This window comes from Grus americana, chromosome 11 (genome assembly GCF_028858705.1).
Source record: "Grus americana isolate bGruAme1 chromosome 11, bGruAme1.mat, whole genome shotgun sequence".
Lineage (NCBI taxonomy): Eukaryota > Metazoa > Chordata > Aves > Gruiformes > Gruidae > Grus > Grus americana.
This window is the reverse complement of record NC_072862.1, coordinates 19,639,650-19,654,763: the sequence shown is the minus strand read 5'-3', so window position 1 is coordinate 19,654,763 and position 15,114 is coordinate 19,639,650. Positions and strand designations below refer to the sequence as shown.

The 15,114-nt window shown below is 70.0% G+C and overlaps 2 protein-coding genes across 2 annotated transcripts; both read right to left on the bottom strand.

Annotated features, from left to right (window-relative positions):
• Positions 1-26: 26 nt before the first annotated feature.
• Positions 27-7,495, bottom strand: CAMKV (CaM kinase like vesicle associated). Its single transcript, XM_054838815.1, has 11 exons — positions 7,269-7,495; positions 3,957-4,065; positions 2,595-2,726; positions 2,433-2,507; positions 2,218-2,356; positions 2,016-2,136; positions 1,655-1,730; positions 1,434-1,570; positions 1,274-1,352; positions 1,114-1,201; positions 27-932 (listed from the first exon to the last, which is right to left on the bottom strand). Exons 2-11 carry the CDS (start codon positions 4,049-4,051, stop codon positions 690-692), a joined length of 1,185 nt encoding a protein of 394 aa, XP_054694790.1. The 5' UTR covers positions 4,052-4,065; positions 7,269-7,495; the 3' UTR covers positions 27-689.
• A 2,706-nt stretch (positions 7,496-10,201) lies between these two features.
• Positions 10,202-11,188, bottom strand: LOC129211501 (uncharacterized). The gene has a single exon (XM_054838697.1). The coding sequence runs from the start codon at positions 11,186-11,188 to the stop codon at positions 10,202-10,204; it is 987 nt and encodes a 328-aa protein (XP_054694672.1).
• Between the last annotated feature and the right edge of the window lie 3,926 nt (positions 11,189-15,114).

The following is a 15,114-nucleotide window of genomic DNA, read 5'->3' as shown; positions in this document are numbered from 1 at the left end:
CACAGAGAGGCAGGGCAGGCGGCGCTGGTGCTGTCTCAGTTTGTCCTCAGCGGGGTCTTTATTTGCCAGAGATACAGCGCGGGGGGCGGCGGCGGCAGCCGCGGGCAGAGCCGGCCCTGCAGGCATGCAGCTGCGGGGGGGGGGGGAAGCGGGAGCCGAGGGTGGGGGGGGCATTTGGGATCCTCCAGACACGATGCGTGGGGGGGCCGTGTGGCTGCCCCCGTGGGGGGTGTGGGGGGGTGGGGACCGTGCTCCCTCGCCCCCTGCAACGCGCCCCCCCCGGCATGGAGAGGGGGTGCCAGGTGCTCTGCCCGCTGCGGCCCCCCCGCCGTCCCGCACGTGCACGCGTGTCCCGGGGGGCCCCGTGCGGCGTCCCGCACCCCCCCCCATCCCCACGGGGCGTGCGGCCGGGTGTGTGTGTGTGGGTGGGGGCTGCCCCGTATCTCTGGGCATCCTTCGGGGGGGACGGCGGCGGGGGACAGACTGAGAGAGCGGGGGGGGGGGGACAGCACACAGACCGACCGGCAAAGCCGCCGGGGGGGCCGGGGGGGAGGACGGGCTCCATGCAGGGCTCTGCCCCGCGGCCGGCTCTCCGCCGGGGCACGTAGAAAAGGGGGCGCAGGCGGGGGCGCGGGGGACACACACACCATGCCGGGGGTATGTACAGAGGGGGGCGCGGGGGCCGCCGCTCAGCCGGTCTGCTCGCTGGGGGACTCGGCGGCGGCGGTAGCTGCCCCGTCCCCGTTACACGTGGCGGCGGGCGGCGTGCCGGGGGCCGGGGGCTGCGCGGCGGCGGGCGGCGTGCCGGGGGCTGCGGGGGCCGCAGTGTCCGTGGCGGCGGTGGCGGCGGCGGCGGGGGCCGGGGCCGGGGCTGTCTCCGTCTGCTCGGGCGCCCGGAGGCGTTTCATGAGCGTGGTCACTCGCACGGCTTTCTGCGGGGGGAGAGGCGGGGGCCGTGGGGCACGGGGGGTTCCCGGGCCCCCCACCGAGGATGCCCGCTGGGGGCTGGTGGGGTCGCAGGAGCTGGATCCGCCCCCCCCCCCCCCGAGGCCGGCAGCCCTGCGATGGGCTCGGCTGAGAGGGGAAACTGAGGCACGGGGTGCCCCCCCCCACCTTCCACTTGGCCCGGGCAAAGTTCTTCTCGATCTGGGCGCAGACGCCGTCCTTGATGTTCTTGTCGGAGGCGGCATTGCCGGAGATCCTGTGGAGGCAGGGAGGGGTGAGCTGCCCCCACCAGACCCCCGGCCCCCCGCCCGCCCCCGCCGCCCCTCACCACTCGTGGGAGATGGCCTCCTCCGCCGTGATCCGCTGGTCCTGCTCCACCTCCATCAGGCGCGTCACCAGCTCCTTGGCTGGGGGCACGGGTGGGAGGAAGTCAGCGCCGAGGGGGGACAACACGAGACCCCGTGCGTCCCCCCTGGTGTGGGGCTCACCCGCCTGCGAGATGTCGTCCCAGTATGGTGGGTCGAACTCGTAGTCTCCAGCCAGGATTTTGCGGAAGAGGTTCTTGTCGTGGTTCTCGTAGTCTTCCTCATCTGCCTCCTCGTAGAAGGGGGGGTTCCCCGAGAGGCTGAGGGACAGGGCGGGGGGCTCAGCCAGATCCACGGCCCCCGGCCCCCCCCCGCAGCCGCCCCAGCCCTCGCCCCGCACTCACAGGATGTACATGATGACACCGATGGCCCAGCAGTCCACTGGCCGCCCATACCGCTGCCGCCCCACCACCTCCGGAGCTGCGAGGGACAGGAGAGCGGCCCTGCCCCAAGGTCCCCAACCCCCCGGCCCCTCGCCCCAAGGGTGATGGGGAGTGAGAACACCCACCGGGAGCACCCAGGATCAGCCCTGGGGCTATGGGGAGCGGGAGGGACCTGCCAGGAACACCCGTGACCATCAGGAGGGACCCACTGGGATGCCCCAGGACCGGTCCCAAGGGTGGCAGGGAGCATCAGGGACCTGCTGGGACCCCAGCAGTGCCAGCCACCCACCCCTACGCACCCACCCAGCTGGCTCTCACCCACCCAGGTACTCAGGGGTGCCGCAGGGCTCCTTGATGAGCCCGTTCTCCAGCTTGGCCAAGTGGAAGTCGCTGATGACGATCTTGGAGTTCTTCAGGCGGTTATAGTACACCAGGTTCTCCAGCTGCCAGCACAGAGGCAGTGAGCGCCGGGGCGGGGGTATACCAGCACCCATACGTGCTCCCACCCACGCCCCCCCACCCACCTTGAGGTTCCTGTGGACGATCTTGAGTGAGTGCAGGTAGGCGACGGCCTCCAAGACCTGCCGGATGACGTTGCTGGTGTCCCTCTCCGAGTAGTAACCCTGGTCCAGGATCCAGTCGAAGACCTCACGGCCGGTGGCCCTGCCGAGACCCGGCTGCCGAGACCTGCCACGGTGTGCGCACCCCCAGCCAGCCCCCCCGCGTCCCCCAAACTTACAGCTCCAGGAAGATGAAATACTCCTTGCGGGTGATGTAGACATCCACCAGCTGCAGTATGTTGGGGTGCTTCACCCTGTGGAGAAACGGGGCGGGGGGGGGGTTGGGGGGGGGTCCCTGCTTTGCCTGGCAGCACGGGAGCCCTCCCGGTCCCGGCACTCACATTTTGAGGATGATGATCTCGTTTTTGGCCGCCTTCCGCACTTTCCGCCCGTCCCGCTTCAGAAACTTCTTGCAGGTGTACAGCTTCCCCGTCGTCTTCTCCTTGGCCCGGAATATTTCACAGAACTCCTCCCTGGAAGGGCGCCCGCACCCGTCACCCCCCTCCCTGGGGACCGCCGAGCTTGGGGTGCTTGGGTGGTCCCCGGGCCCACCAGCATCCCCCCCATCCCGGCAGTGAGGGGAGATGCCGCGGGGCTGGAAGGAAGCTGTGGCTAAAAACCTCTCCAGAGCAGAAGGGGAAAAAAAAAGGGGCAGTGAGAAGGAATCGACATGGAATAAGCAAATTGATAGGGAAGGGGGAAAATTTGCTGATTTAAAAGCCCCCTCCCCACAGCAGCCGGGGCAGGACCCGCTGCGAAGCCGCCCGTGCCGAGGCAGAGCAGCGGCACACCCCGACATCAACGTGAGCGCCGCGGTCGGGAAGAAAGAAGGGGAGACGCGCCGTTTGCCCAGGGATGCTGCAGTATTTCTGTTCTATTATTAATGGTGCTCAAGGCCATCGGCCGGGCAGGAGCCGCGGGGGAGCCCGCGGGGGGCACTCGGCACCGCTCCGGCAAAGCCTTTGGCTTTCCAACCCCCCCGGCCCCGCCAAAATTCTCACGGCTGCTGCCCCGGGCGCGGGGGAACTGGGATCCAGGGGCTTTGGGACAGGCTGCCCAGAGGATGGAGCAAAGCTCTGAGAGCACCCAAAAAGGTCCCCGCTGCCACCCAGCGTCATCCTGCCAGGCGCGACCCACGGCCAAGCAGTCCCGGTGTTTTGGAGACCAACAGAAAAATTTCTTGCACGTGTTTTGGGGTCAAACCGCTCTCAGTGGGGCTGAGGGCTCCATTTCACTGAGCGCTTCCTAGTGGGTCCCCCCAGCACGGCAATAAAAGTTGGGGGGAAGCAGCAGTGCTCTCTTCCCCCCCCCAAATGACATCTGCCCTTTCCTTTGCCGGAGCAGAGCCCTCCTGCTTCCCGGAGCGCTCGAGGGAGCCGGGATCGTGCGGAATTGCTGCAATCCCCGCAAATCTTGGGAGGAGGAGGGAGGGATACGGGGAGCTGCCCGGCCGCAGCCAGCAGCCAGCAGCAGCGGAGAAACCTCACTGCCCTCCTCGGAGCCGGCAGTGAAAACCCCCACGCGCCCGTCAGCGAGAGGGATTAATTAGGGGACAGCCACCCCAAAACACGCCCTGCCCATCCCAGCTGGGGACCAGCACGCCGAAAGCCCCCGCGGGCAGCGTGGTGCTGCTCCTCAGCCCGGGGCACGCCGGCGGTTGGGGTCCCCGGGGCACCCACGGGGCCGGGGAGGGACCAACTCACGTTTTGATGACCTGGCCCAGGTCATATCTGTCGGTCACCTCGGACGGCTGGTTATAATCTTTCTTGTCTCCCAGCGTCACGCAGCCAAACGGCATCGCAGGGCCCGGTGCTGGCAGGGCAGGGAGAGGCGGTGAGCGCCCCGGCACCACCAGCCCCCCTGGAGCCGCACCAGCCCCCCCCCCGCAAGCCGCGTTAATTAACGTAAAACCTGACGAAGCGCGGCGGCTGCCCGTGCTCCTCGGCCGCAGCAAGCCACCACATGCCCGTTCCCGTGGCGTCCGGCCGCTCTACCTGGGCTCAGGCTGCCGGCACAGCCGCAAGCCGGCCCCTCCTGCCCCCGATTGCAGATCGTTAATGATTTATTAAATAGCCAGGGCTAGCGCAGAGCCCGGAGCACCCGCTGGGGAGACAAGCGGAGGCGAAGGGACCCTTTCCCGTTTCTCAGCCTGGTTTTGCCCCACGGTGACATTTCTGTAGCCAGGGCCTCCCCGGGCAAAGCGCCGTTGCACATTGTCACACGTGCAGCGAGTTACGCCAGCCTCAGCCCCCCGTCCCTTACCAGCCCCGGCGGCCCCACTGCAGCGCCGGGCTGCGTGTGGGCACTGCGGTTCGGTGGTGCCAGCCCTCCTGCCGCCAACAGCGGGCAGGACAGCGGCCCCAGCACATGCCCGCTCCTCCAGCGCTTTAGGAATGTTTTGCCCCTTGCTTTCCTGCTGGGAACCCTTCGAAACCAGACCCTGCTCAGAAGCTTCTCAGCACAAAATTGGTCCCATAAAGTGATTTTTTTTTTTTTCCCTTTTCCACCCCATTACCAGGAGGAAGTTTCAACTGACATTATTTTCTGATGGCTCAGAAGAAGACAGGGCTCCCCGAGCCCCCCCAGCCCTCCTGGACGGGCCTGAGCGGGACCCCGCGGCAGGAGGCTGGCACGGTGCTGGAGGCGCCCATTGCCCTCTGCTAAAGCTCCTGAAACACCACGCTGCGATGTGCTGGCCTCGCCGTGCCGTGCCGGCAGCGCCCGGGGCCCGGTGGTGAGGGCCACGGGCAGGATGGCAGCGCGGGATGCGGGAGCCGGCATCGCGGGTACCCAAGCACCGAGCCTGTTGCTATGGCGATGGGAGCTGGAGATGCAGAAAGCGGCACATCCTTTGGAGGGGGCAGGGACGGGCAGCACCCGGCAGCGCCCGACCCACCTGCGGGTGCACAGCCCCGTGCCTGCTGCACGGGCCCCAGGAGGAAGGTGGTCCAGCCCGCAGCACCCAGGGCACGCACCTAAGCGCTCCCTGGGGTGATTGACCCCAAATCTCGGTGGGACGTAGGTGCGGCGAGCTGGGGAATGGGGAGATGCTCTTTCCTGCCTCCATCCCTCAGGGCTGACCTGCCTCCACGCCTGCCCAAGCAATGCCCGCAGGATGGGTGCTCCTGGCTTGCGTGACACCCGGGCACGGCACCCTCCTGCCGGGAAAGCCCATGCCGGGCAAGAGCACCCGTCCCTGTCCCACTCAGGGTGCACCCGCTCCCAAAGGAGAAGCAGAGCACCCACGGGGCACCCTTCCCCATGACGCAGACCGGGTGACACTTTCTAGCCCACGCTCGGCTCATCCCAACAGCCTCCCCAGCAAACGTGCCCTGCCTGGCGCTGCCATGTCCCTGTGTCACACGACGCTGGCTCCGCTGTGCCACCGTGCCCGGCTGAGGGGGACGAGGGCTGTCCTGGCAGCCGCTGGCACGGCGGTGGGCTGGGTGCCGCGGGCCGGCAGGGGCAGGGCTGGCCTGCAGGCGGGTGGGAAGGCTGCCAGCGCCAGCGGCACGATGCCAGAATCAGCCGGGAAGGGGACCCGGGTGGGATGATGTATCGGGATTTCATTGCTGTCTCTGTGAGCGCTCAGCTAATCTGCGCTCATAAAATTAGTTCCCGTTGGTTTTGCGGGACCCATCCTGCCAGGGCTGAGCACCGGCACCCTCCCCTGCCTCGGGCTGGCTCGGGGGGGACGCAGTGCACCTGGGGTACCCTACAAAGGAGGCTGGCACCCAGCCCCACCTCAGGGCCAGCACCTGCACCCCACAGGTGAGAGCACCCCTGCCACGGCAGGGGCAGCCAGGCAAGCAGTGGGCAAAGGGGTGAGTGCTCCTTCCCCGGGGTGCCGGGAGGGAAAGCTGGGTGCTGCACTGGCACCCGCACACAGCCAGCACCCCCCCCCCCAAAGCATCTAATTTGGGAGCAGAAGCAACAGCGGGTGTAAGACAATAGCGGGGAAGTGGGTGGCCGGGTGCGGATGGCACAGAGGGATGACGCAGCCATGCAGCCGTCACCAGCGGCCCCCCAGCCCCCCGAGCCCCAGCTCTGCCCCATGGCGTGGGGGGCCACCGGCCCGCGCTCCGTCTCCGGCCCCGCTTCCACTTGCGGCCACGCTTGCAGAGCCCCAGCTCTGCCCCACGGACGTGTCCGTGAGGGGGGGTCCCCGCTGCCATCCCGCCCCCTCCAGCCCGGGGGAGGGACGTACCGGGGAGCGGCGCTAACGCAGCCGGGGCCGAGCCGGGCCGAAATACCGGTAATGCAGGCAGCTGGCAGGCAGCGGGGAGGCGGAGGGGCTGCGCCAGTCCCGCGCTGCCCGCAGGAGCGGCCCGGGCTGGGGCAGAGGCAGCGCTGGAGGAGCCCCACCGCCCCGCGGGGCCGGGCCGGAGCCCACCGCCCCCCCGCAGCCCCGGGGAGGGGGGGGGGTGCGGAGGTGCAGCCCGGGCCGAGCACCGCAGGGGAGGTCTCGGCCGTGGCCGGCTCGGAGCGATGCGGCAGCGGGAAGGGAGCGGGCTGCGGGAGGGAGGGGCGGGGGTCCGGGAGGGGATGCTCGGGGGCGCGGGGCGAGAGTCCCCGGCAACACCTGCCCCCCTCCCCGCCACGGGGCCGGCCCGGCTCTCCGGGCTCCGCGCCGGACGCGGGGGCGGCACCGGAGCAGGAGCGGTCCGGGGGGGGGGGGGGGCGGCGAGCAGGGAGGCGCGGGGAGGGGGTGGGGGGAAGCCGGGCTCCGGCATCTCGCCGTGCCCGCGGCGCCCGTCGGGGTTCGGGGTCTGCGGGACGCGGGATGCCGGCGGGGGCGGGGCGGCCGTCGGGGCGCACACGCACCCGGGGCACGGACCGGCCCGGTCCCTCCGGGGTGTCCCGGGTCACGGGGGGGGGAAGGGGGGCAGGAGGGGGGGCAGCCCCGGGCCAACAAGTGCCAAATCCCAGCAACGCCCCCACGCCGGGCCCGGCTCCCCTCGCCCGCGGCACGGACCGGCTCGGCTCGGGGCTGTCCCGGCGGGCGCCGCGCTCACCTGCACGTCTCTCCGACCGCAAAGGGGCCGCGGCCCGGGGCCGCCGCTCGGGGGGGGGGGCACCGCGCCCCTCCCGCCCTCCCTCCCGCGCGGTGCCGGTGCCGGTGCCGGTGCCGGTGCGGAGCCGAGCCGAGCCGAGCCGTCGGTCCGTCGCGGCGCGGCCCCGCGCGCCCGGCGCGGCAAGTTGGGGGGGGCGGGACGGCGAAGCCCCGCCCCCCGAGGCGCCCCGCCCCGCCCCTGACGTCACCGCCAAACTTCGCGCCCCGCCCGTCGGGCGCGGGAGAGGCACCCGCGGGAAGGGTCACGCGTGGCGCTGGGACGCGCCCCGGCACCGCGGCGGGACGGGGCACCCGTGTGTCCCGGGGCGGGCCCCGCGCCACGGCGGGGGTGGCGGCGGCAAAGTCACCGAAAGCGGGCCGGGGCACTGCCACGCCGCAGGACCGGGGGACCCCACGGGACCCCGCGCCATCGCCCACGCGGCGGCGGCTCGGGGGGTGTGTAGATACCCGCGAGTCCCCGCGGCTTGCTCCGTTGCAGGGTGAGCCGGAGCTGCCTGCGGATGTCCCCTGAGCCACCGCCCGCACGTCCCCGCTGTCCCTGCAGGAGCTGCTCACCCCAGGAGGTGGCTCCCCAGAAGGTGGCTGTGCCCGACGGGCCGCATCCTGCCAGGCCCTGGAGCCGGGGCAGCCCCGGTGCCGCGGCAGGTTGTACTGAGATGGTGGGGACCGATGCGAGATGCGGGGCACCGGGGTGAGCTGGGGTCCCCTGGGCTGTGCCACGGCCACCAGCCCTGGATGGGACGGGACAGGAGGGGATGGGATGGGTGGGGTGCGGTGGGATGGGATGAATGGGATGGGATGGGATGGGATGAATGGGATAGGATGGAATGGGATGGGATGAATGGGATGGGATGGAATGGGATGGAATGGAATGGGATGGGATGGGATGGAACGGGATGAATGGGATGGGATGGGATGGAATGGGATGGGATGGGATGAATGGGATGGGATGGAATGGAATGGGATGGGATGGGATGGGATGGAATGGAATGGGATGGGATGGAACGGGATGAATGGGATGGGATGAATGGAATGGGATGGGATGAATGGAATGGGATGGGATGGATGGGATGAATGGAATGGGACGGGATGAATGGGATGGGATGGGATGGGACGGGAGCAGGTCATTAGCAGTGTTGAGTGTGGGCTCAGCATTGCAGGTGCCCGTCCCCTGAGGGCACTGAGAGGCACCATGAAGACACGGGTGGACACATGGTCCTGCCTCCATGCCGTGGTCCTGTGGGAACCAGGTAACCTCCCTCGTCCTCCTTCCCCAGCTGGGGGGCTGAAGGCACTGCCCGCTCCCCCACGTGCAGGGACTGACTGTGCCCCATGGCCAAGGGGCAAGGAAGGGACGAGAAATCAGCCATCCCCGATACCCTGCACTCTGCCCGCGGTCTGGGCTTAGCACCCAGCCTGGGGCGGGCAGCACGGCCCTGGGGGTGCAGGGGGGCCCCCAGCCCCTTCCCCCAGCCCCCAGAGCACCTCGCTCCTCACACAACGCAGCCGTGTGTGCAGAGCCTCCCAAACGGCTGCGTGCTGCACGCTGGCATTTGCGGCCCATATGGTGCCGCTTCCGAGCTGTACCCCCCCCTCCCCTCCCCTCCCACCCCTGCACCCTCCAAAGCCCAGCTCCCCAAAACCACTCGGCCCTCACCATCCTGAGCTGCCGCGGGGATGCGGCCGTCCTGTCCCGGGACCCACAGCCCTCCGAGCCTGGGTCAGGCAGGCCCACGGACGGGGGACACGAGGGTCCCGTCCCCAGAGCCAGCATCTCCCCTCTGCGCACGGGGAGACCGGCCAGCACCCCAAGGCGGAGGCAGCCCGGGGCACCCCCTGCACCTGTCCCCTGCGCAGCACCGAGCCCCGTGAGCCCCGGTCCCACCGCCACCCGCACCGGGTAATTAACGGTGCGCAAGAGCAGGGGAATTAGCAGGGCACTGTAGTTTGAGCTTCTAATCAAGGGTTTAATCATACCGGCTGGCAGCAGCACGGCGCGGTTATTAATCTTTGCACCTCGCGGGAACCTGGAGCGTAACTCACAATTACCCGGCAGGCACCCGGCGCGGCTCAGGGCTGCCCGGTGGCGGCTGGCGGCACGAGGGACGGTCCTGCAGGGCCCCTCGGCCCCGCTCGCTCCTGTCGCCTCCCAGCACCAGCCTCCTCCCCGGGCTCCCGTCACTGCCCACCCGATCCGCTCCTGCTCCTGCCTCTGCCTGGGCTCGTGGGCCACCCCGTGCCCCGCTTTGGGGTGATCGGCTCTGCTGAGCCCAATGGTGTTTGTTCCTGCTGTGCCCTGCCCCTCTGCCCCGTGCACCCACCGCCCCGTGCACCCACAGCTCAGTGCACCCCCCTGCCCAATACACCCCCCACCCTGTGCACCCACCACCCCGTGCACCCACCACCCTTCCCACTGCCCCCCGGTGAGCCCCGAGCTGGGTGCGGGGTGACACGGCCGCTCTGGGGTGACATTTCCCACAGGACCCCTGCAGTGTGCGAGCCCGGGCTGCCTGAGGTGGGGGTGCCAGGGCTGGGGACACCCGGCCGTACCCCTCTGCCCCAGGCAGGGTGGAGGGGGTGCAGGGCCAGCCCAGCCTGGCAGCCCAGTGCCGGGGGGGTGCGCACTGGGGTGCGGTGGGGTGCGGTGGGGGGGATGTGCAGCGTGTCCGTGACTCAAGCGCCACGTGGCATCGCATCCCTGCGTGCTCACCATCGCCATGGCAACCGCCAGGCAATCAGCGATAATTGCATGCGTTGGCCTGGCAACGGGGCCAAATAAACCCCATCCCTCCTTTCGGGGGGCCGGTGAGGGGGGGGGCGGGAGAAAAAAAGGGGGTGCAGCCACTGATCGCCACCCCTGGCCCTTTATTGGTGTCAGCAGCAGCGGGGGTGCACGGCGGCGGGGCCGACCTCACCGTAGGCGTCCCGCGGCACCCATGCGCCCTGGAAGGCGTCGAGGGAGGCGGCCAGCGAGCCGCCCAGCCAGGCGGCCGCACGGCGGCGGGGGGCGGCCTCGGCGGGGACCCCCAGCTCGGCGGCCAGGCGCCGGGGGAAGCCGTGCAGCAGCGTGGTGCCCCCCGCCAGCAGCAGGCGGGGTGGGGGGCGGCCGGGGGGGCCCCCGCAGCGGCGCAGGCTGCGGGCCGCCTGCTCCAGCAGCCCCGGCCCCGGCAGCCCCAGGGCGGTGGGGGCCAGCAGCACCTCGGGGCAGCGGAACCGCTCGTCCCCCTGGAGCAGCCCCGAGGCGCCAGGCGGGGTGAGGGGCAGGGCCCCCCCGGCCCCCGGCAGGACGCAGCAGCAGGTCTCCTTCAAGCGGCGCAGGGGGTCGGCGCCCAGGCGGACCCCGCGGGACCCCAGCAGCCGGCCCAGGTAGAGCGTGAGGGCGTCCCCGGCCACGTCCAGGCGGAAGGTGGCGTGGGGCAGCGCGTAGCCCTCCCGTACCCCCGCCGCATAGGAGGTGCCGGCGCCGCAGCCCACCACCACGCCGGCGGTGCGGCCGTAGGAGTAGGCGGCGAGCAGGGAGCGAGGCAGCACCAGCATGGCCGGCACGCCAAAGCCCTCGAAGAGCAGCTCGGCCACCTTCTCCCGGTTGGCGGCCAGGGAGAGCGGGGCGTCCGTGGCCAGCACCGCCACCTCCTCGGGGCAGACGCCCAGCTCCCGGTAGAGGACGCGGTGCCACAGCTCCTCCAGTCCGTCCCAGTCGGTGACCATGCCGTGGGTGAGGACGGGGCCGCCCCCCGCCTGGCTGGGCACCACCGACCGCGGCTGCTCGTCCCCGGCCAGCCCGCTCCTGGTGTGGCCCGTCCCCGTGTCGATGACGACGGCGCACAAAGCCTTGTACCTCTCCGCTGGCTTGGCCCCCATTGCATCCGGGGCTGACTCTGGTCCCCGGAGCCTTGCCTGAGGGGAAAGGGGGGAGCCCGGTCGCCATAGCGACCGCCTGCATCACAGTGATGACATCACCCACGGCATCGGGGTTTGGTGTCCCTTCCCACTGGAAGAGCTTTGGGGGCCCCCCCAAGTCTCCCTGGGGCGTGGGGGGGCTGCTCAGGGCGAGGAGCTTCACGTGGGGCTCCTGGCCGGGAGAGAGCCGGCCCCAGGGAGAGGGCTGGGATGGGGACCAGGCCCGGGACGTGGTCCTGAGCGGGTGCTGAGTAACGGGGCGAGCCTCCCCGGCTGAGGGCAGGTGCTTCTGGGGGGGCAGAAAAAGGGGGAAAAGATGTGCCTTACAGGCTGGGGGGCTTCAGGGTACAGAAAAGCTCCCTGGGGGCCAGCAGAGCTCCCCGGGGGCTACCACAGTTCCCCGGGGGCCAGCAGAGCCCCAGGTGGGTGCAGGGGTGCCCCGGGCAGTGTGGGTGCCCCCAGGTACAGGTGCCAGCGCCAGGCGGGAGGACAGAGGGCCGGGGCCGGGCACGCAGCCCACCCGGGGTGCGGGCAGGGGGGCTGGGGGGCCGGGGTGCGGGCAGCCCCCCCCCGCCGCTCGCAGGCATCATTAGCAAAACTTGCCGGTTTCTAAAAATGGTGCCGCAGTGCCGCGGCGGCCGCTACTCACGCCCGCTCCCCGGCGTGCCGGCAGCCGCTAGAAACAGCTCGGCGCTGCCTGCTGCCTCCTGCCACCCCTCGCTGGAGACCACCGCTCTGCTCGAGCGCTGATTCGGCACAATTTTGCCCATCTCGAAACCAGAGTTTTACCCCTGCTGCCCGGTGGGCCATGGCAGAGGTGAAAGGGGGGCAGGCTGCCCACCTGGGGTGCTGCTGCCTGCACCCAGCCTTTGCACCCACCTTGCCACGAGGAGCCCGAAACCCCCGCCAGCACGCGGTGCCGTTGCGGCAGCACTGGCAAACGCCGTCGCAGCATGTCCCCGGGTGCTGCCGGCAGCGGGACTGTGCCCGGCTCTGCCTGTGCGCCCACAGCTCCGCGTGCGGCCACTCATGTTTTATAGATGGCTCTGATTTTAATAATTAATCCCTGCTAACGACAGCACTTTCCCCAAATAAAACATTTAAAGTGCTGTGTGTGCAAGGCACGCTGCCGGGGCGGGACGCCGGCTGCTCTTGCCGCAGCCGTGGCGGGTGGGCATGGCACGACGTGGCGTGGCGTGGCACGGCACGGCACGGCAGCACATGCCCACAGTTCAGTCAGGTGCTCCACCAACCCTGCCCAGCCATGAAGCACCTTGGGGTGCTGCTCACCCAGTGCCCACCCTTGGGTGCCCACCCGTGCCCAGGCAGCACCTCTGAGACGCCCCCGGCTGGGGCAGGGGTGCTGGGTGCCGTGCGAGATGCCACCCGGCGAGGTCCCCCTGCCCGTCCCCGGTGCCGTAGCAGTGCGTGCAGCACCAGCGCCGATCCTGGCTGGCAGCAGCAGGCAGCGGCAGGCAGGGACAGGCAGGGGCAGGCAGGGGCAGGCAGGGGTGGGCACTTGCCAGCCCGCACATTAAAGGCCGGGTGCTCGCTCCTCACCTCCTGCAGCGTAATTAGGGCAGGATAAATGCGTGTTAGCATGAAATCTGTCATCTCCGCAAGCACGTTTGGGGGGTGGGCAGCCTAAGGCAGGGGCCCTCCTCACCCACGTCACCGTAGCCACGCAAGCCTCATCAGCTAACGAGCAGTTTGCTGTGCCGCCCCACCGCGGGGCACTGACAGCCCCGGTCACACGGGGTGTCCCTGGGGCTGACCCCCACATCATGGGACAGTGGACCTGGCACCCATCTGCCACCCAGCCACGGCCCTGGGCACCCACCCTGCCCTGTGCTGAGGAGGGCAACACCCAGAGCATCTGTCTGTCTGTCTGTCTGTCCGTCCGACCATCCATCCATCCATCCATCCATCCATCCATCCATCCATCCATCCCTGCATCCTGGCTGCTGGTGGTGCCCCAGCCGGCTGCCCCGGCCGCACCCCTGCTGACACCCTGGCCCCCAGCATCCCCCAGCACCTCCCGTTTCTGACCCAGCCCATAATAACCACACAGTGCCGGGCCCTTCCTGTTGCCACAGCAACTCAGCAGTGTAGCCGAAATGGCAGTGCTTGGCCTGACGCGGGCAGGGCCGGCACCCATGCGAGGGAGCACGGCCACCCCGAAACCTGGGCCAGGGGAGCACCGAGGCCCCACCACGGGGAAACTGAGGCACTGCCCCGGCAGACCCCCTGGCTGCAGGATGCCGGGACCCAGCCACACTAAAAATACCCTCCCGCGAGCGGCGGCGGAGCCGTGCAGGTGCGAGGCGCCGGCGGAGACGGACAGCTTGGCTGATGGGAGCTGACGCGGCCCCGGGCTCCGGTGCCGCTTAATGAGCAGCCGAGGAGGTTTTATTTAAAGCCGGCACCGGCTGCGGGACCCGCGTGGCTCGCCGTGGACCGGGGAGCGGAGCTGCCTGTGGCCACGGGGCCGGGGCACGTTTCAGCATCCCCTGCCCGTCCTGGGCTTGCCCCGAGCATGCCCTGCCCGTCCACCCAGCCCCAAACCCTGCCCTCGCCCCCCACCCTGAGCTCTGGACGTGCACCCGGGGGAGTGACGCCCATCACCGGTCCTCTTCCTCTTTCCCAGCATCTTATTTTAGGGGATTTTTGCCCCAAAATTGGGGAAGAGGGGGCCTCCTCATCGGGACCGGCTCCTCACAGATGTGATGTCTGCCACCACCGCCAGCAAAAGGAGTGGAGAAAGCCGGCTCGTGCGGCAGCGAGCGTCGGTGGGGGGCTCAGCCGCTGTCCCCCACTCCTGGGCGGCCCCAATGCCAGCCTCCGGGCACCCCCAGGGCACGAGCTGCACCGAGCCCCGTGCAGGCAGCATCCCCTGTAATTAAGGTGTAATTAGGTGAGGCTGGTAATGATGCTTGGTCACCGCACAGCAGCCCCAAGCCTGGTCTGGTGCCCCCCACCAGTACCCTGTGCGGGCAGGCGGGGCGGGCAGCAGTGGGGGCACCGTGTGCCGGCTGCCACCGTGTCCACCACTGATCCCACGTCCCAGGCACCACGGTCCCACGGGCACCTCAATGCCAGGGCCATGGTAATCCCATGCTGGGGCTCCGTGATACCAGCGGCACCATGATCCCACGCCCAGGCACCCATGAACCCAGGGGCGCCCTGATCCCATGCCGAGGCACCCATCATCCCAGCAGCATGATGATCCATTGGGCACCGCGATCCCGCGCCCCAGGCACCCATCGTGCCGTGATCCCAGGGGCACCGTGACCCACACCCCGGGCACCCATCACGCCGTGATCCCAGGGGCACCGTGACCCACACCCCGGGCACCCATCACGCCGTGATCCCAGGGGCACCCAGGCATCCCAGGCAGCGGGATGCCAGGGGCACCGTCACCCCACGCCCAAGAGTGCGGTGCTCCCCACGCCGTCTCGCACCCCACAGCCACCCAGGTGCCTGGAGCCCACCCGGCTGGCAGAGCTGCCGGGGCTATATTTAGCCTCCCCCCGGGAGGGTGGGGTTTTTTTTTTAGGAAAATCCTTTTACTTGGTGCCGGCATCGCCTCCCGGACGCCTGGGTCCCCCCCGAGCACAGGGGGGCCGTGCGGGACAGACGGGGGGTCACAGGGGGGCCGGGCCCCGGGGCACGGTGCGGGGGTGGGCACGCCAGCACCGGCGTGCAGGTGCCCTCCCGTGGCTGGCCCGGGAACGGTGGGTGCGCTCTCACCCGCGCCCCACGCCAGGTGGGTGCCCCCGGGGGGGTGGGTGGGAACCGGGGGCGGGGAGCCCCCCCCCACGCAGGGGGACAGGGGTGCTGCCAACTCGGGGCGTGGGCCCCCCAACCCCCACCCCAAAGACACAGCC

Excerpts from the sequence above, each read along its gene's own strand:
- LOC129211501 (XM_054838697.1), bottom strand. The coding sequence starts at position 11,188 with ATGGGGGCCAAGCCAGCGGAGAGGTACAAGGCTTTGTGCGCCGTCGTC.
- CAMKV (XM_054838815.1), bottom strand. The coding sequence starts at position 4,051 with ATGCCGTTTGGCTGCGTGACGCTGGGAGACAAGAAAGATTATAACCAG. Across the intron at positions 2,137-2,217 it reads TCGTCCACAGGAACCTCAAG|CTGGAGAACCTGGTGTACTA; the intron begins GTGGGTGGGGGG and ends CTGTGCTGGCAG. Across the intron at positions 933-1,113 it reads TTGCCCGGGCCAAGTGGAAG|AAAGCCGTGCGAGTGACCAC; the intron begins GTGGGGGGGGGC and ends CTCCCCCCGCAG.